This window comes from Myripristis murdjan, chromosome 18, assembly GCF_902150065.1.
Source record: "Myripristis murdjan chromosome 18, fMyrMur1.1, whole genome shotgun sequence".
In the NCBI taxonomy this organism is placed as follows: domain Eukaryota; kingdom Metazoa; phylum Chordata; class Actinopteri; order Holocentriformes; family Holocentridae; genus Myripristis; species Myripristis murdjan.
Genome location: NC_043997.1, coordinates 4656167 through 4671196, shown reverse-complemented (window position 1 = coordinate 4671196; position 15030 = coordinate 4656167). Strand labels below are relative to the sequence as shown.

At 42.6% G+C, this 15030-nt stretch overlaps 1 protein-coding gene across 1 annotated transcript in view; it reads left to right on the top strand.

Annotated features, from left to right (window-relative positions):
- The window catches only part of LOC115376392 (SH3 domain-containing protein 19-like), a 38255-nt gene that overhangs the window by 3096 nt on the left and 20129 nt on the right, over positions 1-15030 (top strand). Inside the window, exons 2-4 of the mRNA XM_030075942.1 lie at positions 4436-4472; positions 12048-12088; positions 13473-13536. Of these exons, the coding sequence (XP_029931802.1) occupies positions 4436-4472; positions 12048-12088; positions 13473-13536 (142 nt within the window). The remainder of the gene's footprint in view (positions 1-4435; positions 4473-12047; positions 12089-13472; positions 13537-15030) is intronic.

Genomic DNA, 15030 nt, shown 5'->3' with positions numbered 1-15030 from the left:
AGATGACGATGGCTAAAGTAGATTTTCAGCTCGACTTGTAGCCGTGTAAAAACCTCTTAACGCTGAACTGTGGAGTCACTTTTCAAGCAAAACTCTGCTGGGATCTCATGTTTGTCTGACTTAATCCCTCCGACTCTCCGCCGCCGGCTGCGTTCACACAGCGGCTGAAAGTGACTCACCTCTAATTTATTTATTTATTGATTTATTTATTTTTGTCTCATATCTGATCTTTTTGCCTTGACGGCTCACATTCGTCTTCGCGACCCGTATCAGACGTGAACAAATCTGCACCGTGACTCCACAACCTCAGACCTCAGTACTTAATTTTGTACCTTTTCACATGAACAGCATGTCTAGATGTGACAAATCATAATCCTTGAATCCTTGAACAAAAAGAGCCTCTCTGACAGCGGCGTGTGAGAAACCAGCGGCGTGACCTCTGACCTCAGCGTTCACACCGCCGCCACATCAGCAGGAACGAAACACAAATCTGTTTTAGGACCACATCCAGCTCATTATATCATTTTTCATTAGTTTTGACTTTTTGTTTTCAATTTCACCTTAGTTTTAATTAGTTGTTAAAGCGGGTTTGCACAGGTTTAGTTTAGTTTTTAGCAGTTTCAGTGTTAATTTTAGTCTTCATTGTGATGTGCGGTATTCATCAGGTGAGATTCAAAAAAGTTAGAAAAAGTATTCCGTAATAAAAACTCAACTAAACATCAAACCATTTATAAAAACAAAAATAAAAAAAAAAGTTCGCTTGGGGCAGATGAACATCCAAATAAACAGATTTTCTCTATAATTTTAGTTTATTTTAATCAATTTTATGAACCCACAATACAGTTTCAGTTAGTTATCTTTTTTTATAACGCGTTCTGTTTATTTTTATTTCAGTTAAAAATGTTTCTTTGTTATTTTGTTAGTTTTCGTTAACGTCAGTAACCTTGCTCTTCGGTCTGGTCGGTTTGGTCTGTGCTGTTGGTTTAAACTTGGACAAAGACAAAAACTAAAGACATTTTCTCTGTAGTTTTAGTTTATTTTGGTTCATTTTGGAAACTTGCCATACAGTTTCAGGTAGCTGTCTTTTTTTTTTTTTTTTTTGTAAAGCCTCGTTTTTATTTTCACTTTTATTTCAGTGAACCGACATGTTTTCTCACACCTCGGGCCCTATCTTGCGCCAGAGTCCCTAAACCCGTTATTTGGGGATTTCGCATTGCGTAAGAGGCGTTCCCCGCAAAAGTTGCTATCTTGCACACCTGCTGTTATCCCTAAAACACTTGCGCTACCCGTTATATTATGCATAGGCGTGGTTTGGGCGTTACACCAGTTAAACCAATCACTGTGCCAGGTGCCATCGCCTTTAAGAGCAGGCTGCACTATCCTAAATCCTCAAACCGAAACCTGTGATGGAGAGAGGAAGGTCGCGATTTAGTACTATCTCATAATATCATTTTCTCAGGGGTTCAACTGAGGCTGAAGCAAGGTGGCTTTTTATTCGGGAGGTGGAGCCACATGTGCACGTCCACATGTGTCCAAGTGGATGTGCATTGAAGCCGCCTGGGCGCGCTCTTGTAAAAACCCAAATGGGTAGCGGGTGGTTCTGAGGACCCGCTGTCTGCTTTCCCTAAAGTGTGTGCACAAGATAGCAATTGTAGGGAAAGTGCATAAAGACGCTCATGGCCACACCTCCAGGTGCAAATAACGGAGTCGGCATAATGGATAGCGGGTAGCGTGGCTGCAAGATACCGTTTAGGGATAGTGGAAGCTGCTAAATGCGTAATTCACGGGTAGCGGGTAGTGGCACAAGATAGGGCCCCTAGTTTTTGTTATTTTGTTTGTTCCGTCATTTTGTTTCCAGTAATAACCTTGGACCAAATTTGAATGTGGCCCAAATCACAATTGAAAATGTCACAATCAGTGTGATTTTTAATTTTTTTTTTTGCTGTTCACACTCAAATGAATCAGATCTGTGTCACATTTGAGGACAAAAGTCAGATCTCGGCCCGTTTGAACGCAGCCTCAGTGAGAGGTAACTCAGGACTTCACTACCCAGAATTCCTTTGATGTGACGTCATTAAACCGCCTGTGATGCCAAAGGGACGAGAGAGGAGAAGCGTCGCCAAGCGCTGCTCTCTGTCTCTCAGCTGCTCAGCTCTGACCTTTGACCCCCGCCGTGTGGAAGGGTTTCATGCAGCAAAGCACTGTGGGAACCAGCAGAGGAGCAGACAAAAAAAAGCGGCGCGGAAGAAGTGCTGCGGTTTGCGTCGGTGTGTTCAAACACAGCGCAGACACACACACACACACTCAGCAGAAAACGCCTGCAGGAACATCTGGAAGTGTTAAAACTCTTGATGACTCTAGCAGAACGCGGCGGTGGCCAATCACAGCCCCGCTTCCTGCATGGTGTCAACCCGCTCGGCCAATCAGAACCCAGCCAACGCAGATGTGCGGTCCAATTAGAGTTTTAAAGGGAAAAAGAGAGAGAGAGAGAGTGAGAAAGAGAGATTCAGAAATATTTGAGAGAGAGAGAGAGAGAGAGAGAGAGAAGAGGGAGAGTCTTTTGGCCGTTCGGAGGATTTTGTCATCTCGCTGACATTTGGCTTCTCTGTGCTACATTCTGGAGCTGCAGGCAGCTGACTGACCTAGTTATTGATTTGGTGAGTGTGTGTGAGTGTGTGTGTGTGTGTGTGTGTGAAGAGACGGACACGCAAGGAGGTAGGCAATAGGAAAACACACACACACACACACACACACTGCAGCTCCTCCTCAGACAGAAAGGGGAAAACTGCTTCTCACTTTTCCTTCTCATTTCTTCGTCTTTTCTTCAACTTTGAAAGAGGACGGCAGGAGTTTTAGGTGAGGGGAGACACACACACACACACACACACACACACTCACAGACACTTGTCAAAGTGATAATACAGCTCTTTTTTCTTTACTTATTCAGTCTCTGTCTTTGTTACCGTGAGCTCGTTGCTTTGGTGTTTCTGCATTGCACTTCCTATACATCACCTGTCAATCAAACAGTGTAGGCGGGGCTTGGGTTTCCTGTTGATAGAGTTTGAAGGCTCGATGTTATGGATCTAAGCGCATACTGTGAAGAGCGAGTCATTCAGGGCGTGTCCAGGCTCCTGATCCTAAAGGCTTGGACTGAGCCTCTTCATTAATCCCGGCTGTGTTTTGGGCGTAAACCAATCAGAGCGCCGTCTCCTGTCCCCTTTAACAGCCAGGTGTGTCACACCTTGGTGGGCTGCTGTTCTAATGGAGGATTCTCCAGGTAAGAAGGAAGGAAACGGATCTGCTCGTGCACCGAGTGAAAGCTCACGAGCAGATCAACAGCAGGACTCCATCTGAGCTCCCTGAGGTGAAGCAGCGTCCCTGTGTGTGGGACAAGCAGAGTGGACGCTCAGAGTACCAGGATGTTCTACTACATCCGGTCAGATTTCATGCTTCTCCGGCCATTCTGACCCACAATCAGTGCATACTGCATACTACACTGCATACTTTGTAAGGGCAGCTGCAGTACATACTAAAAGTAAAAAGTAGAAGTATGCGATTTGGAACGCAGGGCGAGGATTTAAACAAGACAACTGAGGAACTTGATGAGCTGCTGAAGCCTGAAACAGGACGTTGGGGCGTAGAGCTGACGTCCAAATGTCAATGTGCAATTATTTTCACAGATACTGGGATCGTGGTGTGACTCATGATTGTAGTGGCAATGCAAATTTTTGTATCATAATTTCCATTTTTACTGAAAACACTAATGAAATGAAGATGATGTGATTTTTGCTGATGTCTGGAGAATACAATTTGTAGGCAATGGGCCATAATTCTTTTATTTATAATGTTTTTTTGTCACACATTTGACCTTTTATTGAAAGGATTCAGCTCCTGCCGTTTGGGTATTGCACTTTGGAGTTTGGAAGAATTTAGGTGGGACCAAACGAGGGGAGGGATCTGTCAAAAGTTGAAGGGTTGGACCGGAGCGAACTCTGGAAGCAGTGAATCAGTCTGCTATGAATAACTTTTTGCTCATGACAAGTTCGACATTCTTCAGCATGAATAAATTCAGCCGCTGGCACACGAGTGCAGCGTCGCTGTCACTTGGAAAGTCAACAAGTTGCAGGTTTCATATTATTTTTTTTTGGTTCGGTTTTGTTCAGAAATCTGTGATTAGCTGAGGTCGTTGCTAAAAATACAGGAAGTAAATGTGATGGGAAAGCAAACAAGTTGATTTGGAGAGTTTTCCTCGTTAATGAACGTGAAAACCTGTTAGTTTTATCACATTTTGACAGCATGGTACCATTGCAGAATGTATTAATACAGATTGACAGGCAATGAGTTTAACTTTCTCTGCATCTCTCTGTCTCTCTCTCTCTTTCTCTCTCTCTCTGTCTCTCTCTCTCTCTTTCTCTCTCTCTCTCCCCCTTTCTAGGTCGTCCCAACAGACGTAAGCCGGAGCATCGTCACAGGTGAGTGATCATCCTCCTCTTTCTTCCCCCTGCGGAGTTTGGCTCAGCTTATGAACCGATACCAAGAAGTATGCGTTTGATTTATCCCACGTGGTGCACTTGTGGGGCGGAGCGTGGCATTTTCGGCTGCCCGTGTGTGTGTGTGTGTGTGTGTGTGTGTGTGTGTGTGTGTGTGATGTCCAGCCCAAATCTCCGGTGCCTCATTGATCTCACGTGTTAAATCCTCTTCGGTCACGAGGAAGCGGAAGAGCAGGTCTCAGACTGAGGACGAGTTAAAGAAGCGCCTCATTGCCCGAATCTCCATGTGATAGCGCTGCGACGATTCGCTCTGTTTACGATTCGCTCTGTTTACGATTTCTGCGATACCGGGCTCTCAAAATGATAGAAACGATGATAAAATCTGTGACTGAGCGACTTTGGCTCCGTCTGCTGTTCTTCCCCCGTCTGTTTAATGAATCAACAAAGCAGGAAATGTCCCGCTACTTTGGCGTGAAACTGTAACACTGACTTGTTTTCATGTTTTGTTTCCATGATACACATCCCTGCCTCCTCGACTGGCAGGTAAACTGTGGGGCCTTTCTTCATTCCCTGATGCTCTCTTTGTGTTTTAAAATCACTCTTCTGTCGTTAGAAATTAACATCAAACACATCAGGTGGATCGCGTGGCACAGGCGGCGGTGTGATTCAATATCAGGAAGGCGAATGCAACTTTAATTCCATGCAGCTTCGTTGTTTCTGTAAGGCGGCCGTCCGGTGAAAGTCATCAAGTGGCTTCGACACGATGACACAGCGACAGTAAAAGTTAATTTCCAACCTGCAGCTAATTGCCAGGAAGTGTGTGTTTGTTTAGCGTCACCTGGAACAGCCGTGTTCCTTCTCGCGTGGGTGGAGCTGCGGAACAACAAGCTGCTTTTGCTTCGAGTCTGATAAAGGTTTACTTTTTGGAGTTTGTGGAAAATCAATACGCTAACCTTAAAGCCAAATTAATGATGGAAGGTCACAGGTTTGATTCCCTCATCAGCCACCGTGTCCGTCCCAAAACAGGAAGCCCCAGCCGGCTGACCTCTGACCTTTGACAAGCCTTTTACACTTCACACATTATTTATATGATATGATATATGATTATATGATTTGTGCAAAAACAAACACAGGTGATTGATTATGGATCAATACTGAGCTAAATGTTACTGCCTTCTGGTAGAAATTAGGTTGTTGCAACAGGAAAAGTCATCAAAATCAAATTATAAGCTTGCAAACTGCTTATAAAGTAGGTAATAAAAGAGTTAAAAGTAGTAAACGCAATAAAATATAAAATATTGTGCAGTTATGCAAATGTATGCTGATGTTTTAAACTTTAAGGTAAAGGCTGAAGCCAGTGATTTTATATAATAGCAATATATGAGTAAATATAAGACAGAGGATATGTTAATTATGAATAAAATGTAAAATGTGATGATTATTCGACAGTGAAAGTCAGACATTTGTTAGAAATCTGCAAGAAATCTATTCTTCTAATGTTTTTTTTTTTTTTTCAAAGCATTGCAGTGCACATAACAGGATTAAAGTTTTAAAAAGTTAAAAGTTAAAAAGTTAAACTTAAAGAGCTTTTCCTCACATAAATCCTGCAGCTGCTCTTACCCATGAAGCTCCACTGCGGCACTACTTTCTGTGGGATCCCAAAGCCGGGACTACTTTTCCCCCTTTCGGCCTGACACACTCCTGAAAGTATTTTGGCTGTTTGCCCGTCGGCATGGCAACCCGCCGGAGAAGTCAGGGTTTTAAGACTCTGTGTGTGTGTATGTGTGAATGTGTGTGTATGTGTGTGTGTTTGTGGCTGAAGCAGAGCCTCAGTTTGAGTTTATTTCCCTCTGCAAACAAAGAGACAAACAAAGTAGAATGTAAACCTTTTTTTTTTTTTTTTTTTAATTAAAAAAAAAAAAAAAAAAAAAACCTGAGTGGTGACATAAACAGTAAACTGCACACATCAGTCCACATATAAACTGTAAAATATATATATTTATCTATTTTTAAAGGTAGATGGTTCACTGGAGAGGAAGGAAAGCTAAGAGAGGGATGAATAAACGAGTTTTTTCCAACACTGAAGAAAGCAGTGTGTGTGTGTGTGTGTGTGTGTGTGTGTGTGTGTGTGTGTGTGTGTGTGTGTGCGGCAAGGGCAGTGTCAGGGGTGAGTCATGTTTGTCTGTTCATGGTTAGCAGAAAGAAGGAAAGAAAGAAAGAGACAGAAAGAGGAAAAGACAGTAGAGAGGGAGAAAGAGAGGAGAGAGAGAAAGCGAGAGGAGAGAAACGGTGGAAAAAAGACGACAAAGTAGTGATTGATTGGGGGAAACGACAACAAAAACAGAGAAGAAGAAGAAGACCTGCAGGCGGCCCGGGTGAGTCTTCCTCTCGTTTATTTCTAACCTGCCCGGCGACAAAACTCGTTTCCAGCCAGTAAAAAGTGCAACTTTGGCCGAAACTCTGGCTTCCCGACGGTCCTTGAATCCATCCAAGCATCACAGAGTCACTCTCAGATGAGTTTTCCGGACGACGGAGATTTAAAAAACTTCATAAACTCCTCCTGGCAGGTCGGGGGAATATCTGGGAGTTTTATTATAGTCATGGATCGCTTTCCAGGAATATAGCCGAGCGCGGTCGCCGAACTGTTTGGCGTTAGGGTTCGATTTAGGTTTTCACACTGAAAAACGACATAAACAAACCGGGAAGTGAGAAAATATTGAGGTCGTGGAAATGCCATGACAGTTATGGCAAGCCAGGGAAAAGTCTTGTATTTTTTTTCTCTTTTTTTTTTACAATAGCGCTATTGTATGAACTTTGGAATAACACTGCTTCGTCGGATTTTCTCCAAATCCCTCAGCATCACAGCTTTTACGACACGACGGCGACCTAAAACATAAAGAGCTGCGTCCGTTTTGAACCAGAGGACGATCCAGGCGCTCTAAATATCAGGAAATGTGACGGCGAGGAAGGAAATATTAAAAAGCCTCTGTTGTGGTGGCTAAATCCCAACATGGAATTTATGACTTAGCCACAACTATTAAGGCTTTTTTGATATTTCCTTCCTCGTTGTCACATTTCCTGATATTTGCCAGCGCCTGGATCGCCCTCTGGTTTGACGAACTCATTCTCCTTTTTTCTGTTTTGCATCAGTTTGGAGTCGATTTTCATCGCAAACGAGGAAAAACCGATCAAATCCCCATCTGGGCCAATTAGGTGAAGCTCTCTCACTCACAGGATCACAGTGAGCTGTAGGTGCGCTTCATTTGGACACGCTTGACCTGCAGCGGCGAGGGCGGAGCAAAGGGTTTGACAGGAGTGTGTGTGTGTGTGTGTGTGTAAAGCTGTTACACCAGCAGTGGGTCTGTAGCTGTGAAAACAAAGGATGAATTAACCGCTAAAGCCCGAAGTCAAAATCTTTGTGCTTCTGCAGCGCTGTGATGCTAATCCAGTGATAATCTCACCATGATTTACCCAGAATATGTGCCAGTCAGGTCATTAAGGAAACGAGCTTAATCTCACAGCGTACGGCTCTGTGAAGTCTGTTTTACTCATTTCCAGCTTATTTTATTTTTACAACAAATTCTGCATTTTCCGTTTTGATTTTTGTGAATTCGCTCCGTTTCACTCTTGAGGCACAATTTGTCATCAGAAGGCATCTAATCATGTGGTGGATGAATACAAATTTTCACAATTCAGTCAGAAAATCTAATTGAATTTCATGAATATCAATTAATTTCTAACACAACATTGCGCTTTTGATTATCACAGAAAGTGCTTCAGTCGTTGTCAGTGTGGTTTCACTGCTGAGTTCGTTGAAGTGATTTGCCAGCACACTGCGTCTATCTCTGTGTAGATGTGTGTGTGTGTGTGTGTGTGTTTGGGAGAGGTGCTGAATCCCGCCCTTGGTGAAACACATACAGCAGTCAGAGGGTTTATAATGGAAGGGAAAACCCAGATTTTTATTATAAATTTGATCTTCATTTTGGCAAATTCCCTGATATTCTGTGTTTTACAGCTGATTCTGTTTTGATGATCAGATTCTGTCTGCTGTTCCTGCATCGTGGAAATCATAGTTCCCCACTCATGAATCTAAATGCAGGTAAAATCTTTCTCTTCGGTCGAGCCGTGCACAGGTTTTGTGATGAGTTTGTCGTTTGTGTCATCAGGCTGACATCATTTTAACTGTGAATCGTGTCGCAGCTCGACTCGCCGCAATCGAACACAGGCGCTGACCTTTATTTGACATTTCACACCGCGGTGCGAACAGAGCGGCACCTCACATCTACACACTGCGCGTCCTTGTTTTGAGCTGTAGTCGTCGTGAATTGAAGTCACTCTGACGGTGAAGATGAAGTGTTAAGAGGCAGAAATGTCAGAACGGAGTCCGTGTGGCGAACGGAAAACATTTTTAAAATTAGATCTCTGCGGCCGCTGCCACCTTCTCTAGCGTTTCTAGTCGGAGTCCAGGACAGCTGGTGACCAAACAGGGGAAAGTTACTGGTCTCCACAACGGGTGGAGTGTGTTGTCATGGCAACACACACACACACACACACACAAACAGCCATGCACGGACACACACACTCTCTTTGGGGATATAAAGGAATGTTTCACCTTTTTTACAGGATGTCAACAAGGACATTTCCTGTTTTATCTGTTTCAGGCTACATTCAGCTTCCTCTGAGGCGGACAAAGAGCTGTGTGTGTGTGTGTGTGTGTGAGGGAGAGAGAGAGAAAGAGGTTTTCTATGTTTTTGTTTTATATGAGTGTGTTTGAATGTGCGTTTGCTCTAATGCATGTGTTTGTGTCTACCTGTGATTTTCTGCTGGTGTTTGTGTGTGATCGGGGGAGCTGTTGTTGTCGTCGTCATCCCACAATGCATTGCTAATGTAACCCGTCTGTGTGTTGGTGTCTCTCCTCCTCACGCTGACAGTCTCACTGCTCTCCTCTGTGTTTCCTGGCTCGATTGTGAGCAACAAAAACGCAGCCAGCAGTTTGAAATCGGCTCCTCTGTGCAGAATCAGCCACATTCGCTTCAGTTTAACGAATTAAAAAGCTGCCGATCCAAGTATCAAAGTTCACTTTGCTGTTGGACTCGCCGGGAGTGTAAAATGTAAATGAAGATCAGCTCCTCCTCCCTGATTATTTTGCTTTCCTCTCATCCTCTAACGGCACACTAGAGAGTTTGGCTTCAGCTGATGTGGCCTTTTGGAGTGCAGATATTGAACCCACTGAGCTGTTATATCTCAATTATCTGTTTAAAAGAGGCTAAAATGCTTTAACCCTCCTGGCTAAAATTATACTACAAGGGGTTTAACTGCAAAAACTTATTAATAAGGCTGAACAGCATGGTAAAAATAATTTTGACATTCGTCTGGGTGATATATCGATGTTGTACCAATGTTTTGATATAAGACCAGATACCAGCTGGGAGTTTTTACATCATAATATCATAATATGACACAGGTGGTGTCTTAACCTGCTTTTAAAGCTGGTATTACAGTAAAGAGATGCAATTTTGTGAACTTCTTAGACTGTTCTAGCTGGTGAACATCATCATACACATTACTAATGAGTGTTTATCAAAAATGTCAATAGTGTAAATACTGTAAAAACGGCAATAGTCATCTCTACAATATTGATACTGAGATATTTGGTCAAACATATTATGATGTGTGATTTTCTGCATATCTCCCAGAGCTATTTTGGCAGATCGTTTGAGTATGGCACGATTCACAGTTTGGTTTTAATGGAAATGATAATTTTTTGTCATCATAATTTTCATTTTTACTAAAAAAAAAAAAAAAAAAAAAAAAAAAAAAAACTGGCTGGGTTCTGTAACAAACAAACATCTTTTCCTGTGTCAGGAGAAAACAATTTGTAGACCAGGGCGTCTCTGTAGCACCACAAAACTTCATTTATGATGGTGTTTTGTCACATTTACACAATTTCAGCTCCTTTCATTTGTCTGTTGCACTTATCTTGTGATTTCAATAATATTTCCAGCCCTACTTTGTAACATCTACTTGTCATACTGTGTCTTCTTGGGCTGAGTCACAAAACTACAGGGTTATCTCATACAAATGGATTTCCGGGGTGTGTATTTTTAATATTTTCGTACGTTAAAGCGCTGTTTAAAGATCCTGGATTATATAAAGTGAAGCAGAGACGCCTCGTTGAAATGGCATCTGGTGCTCGGGGGAATATTTTTGTGCCGATATTCAGTTTGTTTGAATATGATCCAAAAAAAAAAAAAAAAAAATAGTATTCAGTGTTTCCCACCGGAGATTTCAGTGGGAGTCAGTGTGGGAAAAACCTCTGAAGCATATCCATCATGAGACACTTAGACACACACACACACCCTGTTTTAATAGAAGGGGAATTCTGGGATACATGCCTGTGTTTAACTGAAGAGCTACTCCATGAAACACATTAAAGACCAAAGGAGGCAAACAGATGAAATGTGCACAGAGCAGAGAGAGGAAGCTCCAGTCTGTCAGAGTTGGACGACAGTGACCGGCCGATACCCGATACTCAATAAAAGACGCTGCTGTTTCCTTTCAAGGACTGAGTCAGCAGGTAGGTTTCAGTGTCTTGCTCAAGGACACTTTGGCAGGTGGCTGGAATCGAATCTGTGACCTTGTGTCCACTTCCCTGCCCCAAGGACGGAGGCTTTCGGTGTAATCTGAGCCTGAACTTCCCAGGCAATCAGAGCAGCTCGCCTCTTCTGAACCCAAACAGGCTGTGAAAATGTGGGCGAGTGAAACTCCGCACCAACTCTGCATCTACTACCAAGGTTCCTTTGAGCAAGGCACTGAACCCTCAATTCAGGATGTGTGGAAGTCCATATTTCCTGGGTAGCTGGTTTGAAGAAAAGGCGATGTTTAAAACAGGCTGTAATGAGTGCACTAACTTTCTTATTTGTGTTAATAATGAAAACACATGAACTGTGTTGTTTTTCGGCAAAGTGCTTTCACTCTGAAAACAGGACAAACTGAAATATAAAACACATTTCTGGTCTGTTTCTTGTTCTCATGTTGAAGAAAAATGCAGCCTTGCTCTAGTTTCTGCATGACAACATGTTTTCAATAAACAAATATTACTGGTCGATGTTATTGTGAGGAAGAAATCGGTTATCTACGTCGATGGACTGGTCGACCCTCCTGGCTGATTTCTGATCTGCATGGGTTTGAAACAGGGTGGAGTTTCAGCTTCCACTGGAGAAATAAAGTTTCAGAAATGACGAGGCTTTTCCAAACAGTTTATATTAAACGGAACAAGTCTAAACTGGCAGCGAGATGTCCAGTCTGGCACTGAAAACACACACACACACACACACACACACACACACAAAAAAAGGAAAGTATGGACTTCCAACCAAGACTGCAAGACCGTGCAGGACGACCGAGCAGTGTTTGTCATGGAAAACAGAGAGAGAGAGAGAGAGAGGGAGGGAGGAGGACATAAAAGAGGTGAAAGAGGTGACTCATGTTTTCCTTCTCTCTCTCTCTCTCTCTCTCTCTCTCTCTCTCTCTCTCTCTCTCTCTCTCTCTCTGCAGCCAGGGTCCTCTCTCGTCCATCAGAGCTGCCATCAAGAGGAGTGAGTATTAATCCCTGATAAAATAACTTCACCTTTTTTGTCTCATGATTTGTGTTTTCCTAGTTTCAAAATCAACATGGCTAAATATATATATATATATTTACAACAAATACACATATCCTGTAAAATCAGTGCGCTAATTTCACTGAGGACAGAAAATAGGGCATCTTAATGGTTTCCTCTGAGATCTGCAACTTGACACGAGCACTGAAAACATTCATTGCACTGCTGTAATTAATTATCCAGGTGTTTCTATGTTGGTGTGGAAATAAAGGAAAATAATTTCCAGGTTTAGTCAAAAAACAACAACACCGAATGGCTTGTGACAGTTGCAAGTTACACCTGCATTAAGTGATTTCAGAACCTCCCAATAACCTGTGCATTATGGAGACTTTTGTACCCCTATTTCTATAAACCAGTATCAATCCAGCCTACAGTATAAACCTCTCCCACTTCACTCTCTCATCTCCTCGGCTTCATTCAAAGTGTCTCTGAAATGTCACATTCTGCTGATTCAGCATATTCACATTTCAGATAAGTTGCGTGAATGCCTCTACGGCTGCAGTCATCACTGAGGCGACAGAAAAAGGTTATTCAGAGCCTCTTACCTCGCAGCTGAAAGTCTGCAGCTTCAAATTCAAATTGGACGTCAGAGACAAAATAAAAGTAATCAATTCCCAAGAATGGACTGCCCAGCATATCTTTCTTTTTAAACGCTTAAACTCTAATTTCCTCTTAAGCAGCTAATGTCTGCACCTTTACATCAAAACCAAAAAAAAAAAAAAAAAAAAATCTAATCTTTTTGCGCGTCATGTTCTAAACATTTCAGTGTAATTCAGCAGGACACAGTTGGTGTTTTGGAAATTTTGGTATCTTGGCTATAGGCCTAGTTTTAAATTAGTTATTTTAAGTTATGTGGGTTTGAACAAAGTTTGGACAACAAAGCTACAACATGATTCACAGCAAGGAGCTACACTGTCGGTGCGTTTCCCTTCAAGTGCCCACTGATGTGATTAACACCATCATGGGCTTGTGTAGTTAGTTTTTCCTCCAATATCAGTGGTAGGAGATGAAATCCAAAAGTAGGAACTTTGTAGAGATAAAGGAAAGGAAGTGAAGTTGAAACGGTGAACAACTTTGTTTAGGTGATGGGCTGATGGTTGTCCGTGCCACTGCAGCAATGAAAAAAGTCGAGGCCAGCATATGTTTGTAGTTCCATGTCGGCGGCTTACATTGAAAATAACTGCCTGCCGTGTGTCCTTTTCAAAGCTGTTTTGTGAGATTTGCACTATATGCACTGTATTTTTATCTCCACTGCTTTCACACAGCTAGCCCTGGTTGATGAAGTCTGTGTTGTGTTTTCTGACTTTTTTCTGTGTGCCAGCCTCCACGAGGTCGACCTCTCTCTCCGAGGCGCCCAGAGAACGAGAGCGAGACCGGGACCGGAGGTAAGACACAACAACAGACCATGTGAAAATGGGAGGACTTGACAAAACTGCAGTTAAAATTGTAGAAGGCAAGATATTTTCAGCTAAAAATCCATCTTCTTTATCCATATTAAAACCTGCTGTCAGTTTGATCTGTGATGGGAAATCGCCTCCTCACAGGAAGTGACTGATCCAAACGGAACAATGAAATGCAAAATCTGCAGGCTCCTCTTGTCACGTTGGCAGCACAGATGTCTTTACATGCGTCACTACACAGGAATCGTGGATGTCAGCGTCCAGATTTGCCGACAATTGAAGTTGCATTTTGCGTTTTGAAATGGAAAGCGGCTTCTAGAAGTCACAGAGAAAGCCATGCAGCGCCGTTTCCACAGCAACAGCAGCCAAAAACAGTACAAATCTATTAAAAAAAAAAAAAGAAAGAAACAAAGGTGAGCTGGAGGTGGTTAATTCATCACAGATTAGCTAATCTTTACTTTACATTATAATGAATGCTCTATTCTGATTGGCTGCTGCAGTCAATAAGTCCAGTGTGTTTTGTTTGTTTGTAATCAGTTTTTTTTTTTTCAATGTTACTCGATGTTGTGGTGAGCCGACGTGCAGTAAACTTCTGATTTACTCAGAAAGCTGCCCGACATGACAAACGTGTCACATGTGTGCATGCGCTTGTTGTGGGTTGACTCTGACTGAAGTGTTTGACCGAAAGCGTGCTCGGTTTGTCCGAAAATTAGAAACAGATGGACGTAATGCGCTCAGGCCTATTTCCATTTCGATCTGTCTCCTCTTGTAATAAGTCATCGCTCCCCGCACAATAAAATCAGAAGGATGGTGAGAAGATTGGTGCGGGGCCAAGGAAGACGTGCTGCGGTCTTTGGCCAAAAGGGGGCGTGGCAGTGGGCTCTGCTTACCACAAAAAAGCCTCCTAACCTCTGATTATGACTGACTCACAGTGCATTATGTGAAATAGCTTGCAGGATGAGACCGTGGCCTGAGGGAGGGAGCAGGGAGGGAGGTGCCTTGCTTCAGGGCATGTCGGCAGTAGCTGTTTGAATTCTGTTGTCAATTAAACCTTTCTGATTGCTGACTTTGGTATCTGGACCGAGTGTTTTCAGTCAACAGGGGCATGTGATCTTACTCAGCTGTTTGTCTGTTGATTATGACCCGCTCTGTTATTACTCTGTTTACAGTAAACATCAGGGTGGCCCAAAAACATGAAAGTTGGAAAGTCTAAGCTCCTAACCCCTAAATTGGTTCCAATACATGAGAAAACTCTGCTGGTGAAATTTTTTTCTCAATCGGACAAAATTTCCCTCTCTCTCATCGACCTTGAAGTTTAGCCATAGACTTAACACAGTGTTTTCACACGTGAATAGGGTAAAAAATTTTATCCTACAGATATCACCATGAAACTTACTAAGTTGATTACTTACAATTAGCCAAACAAAAAATGTATTACAAGTTCTTTGAAATTCTTTGTTTACATGAGCAAATTTCAAG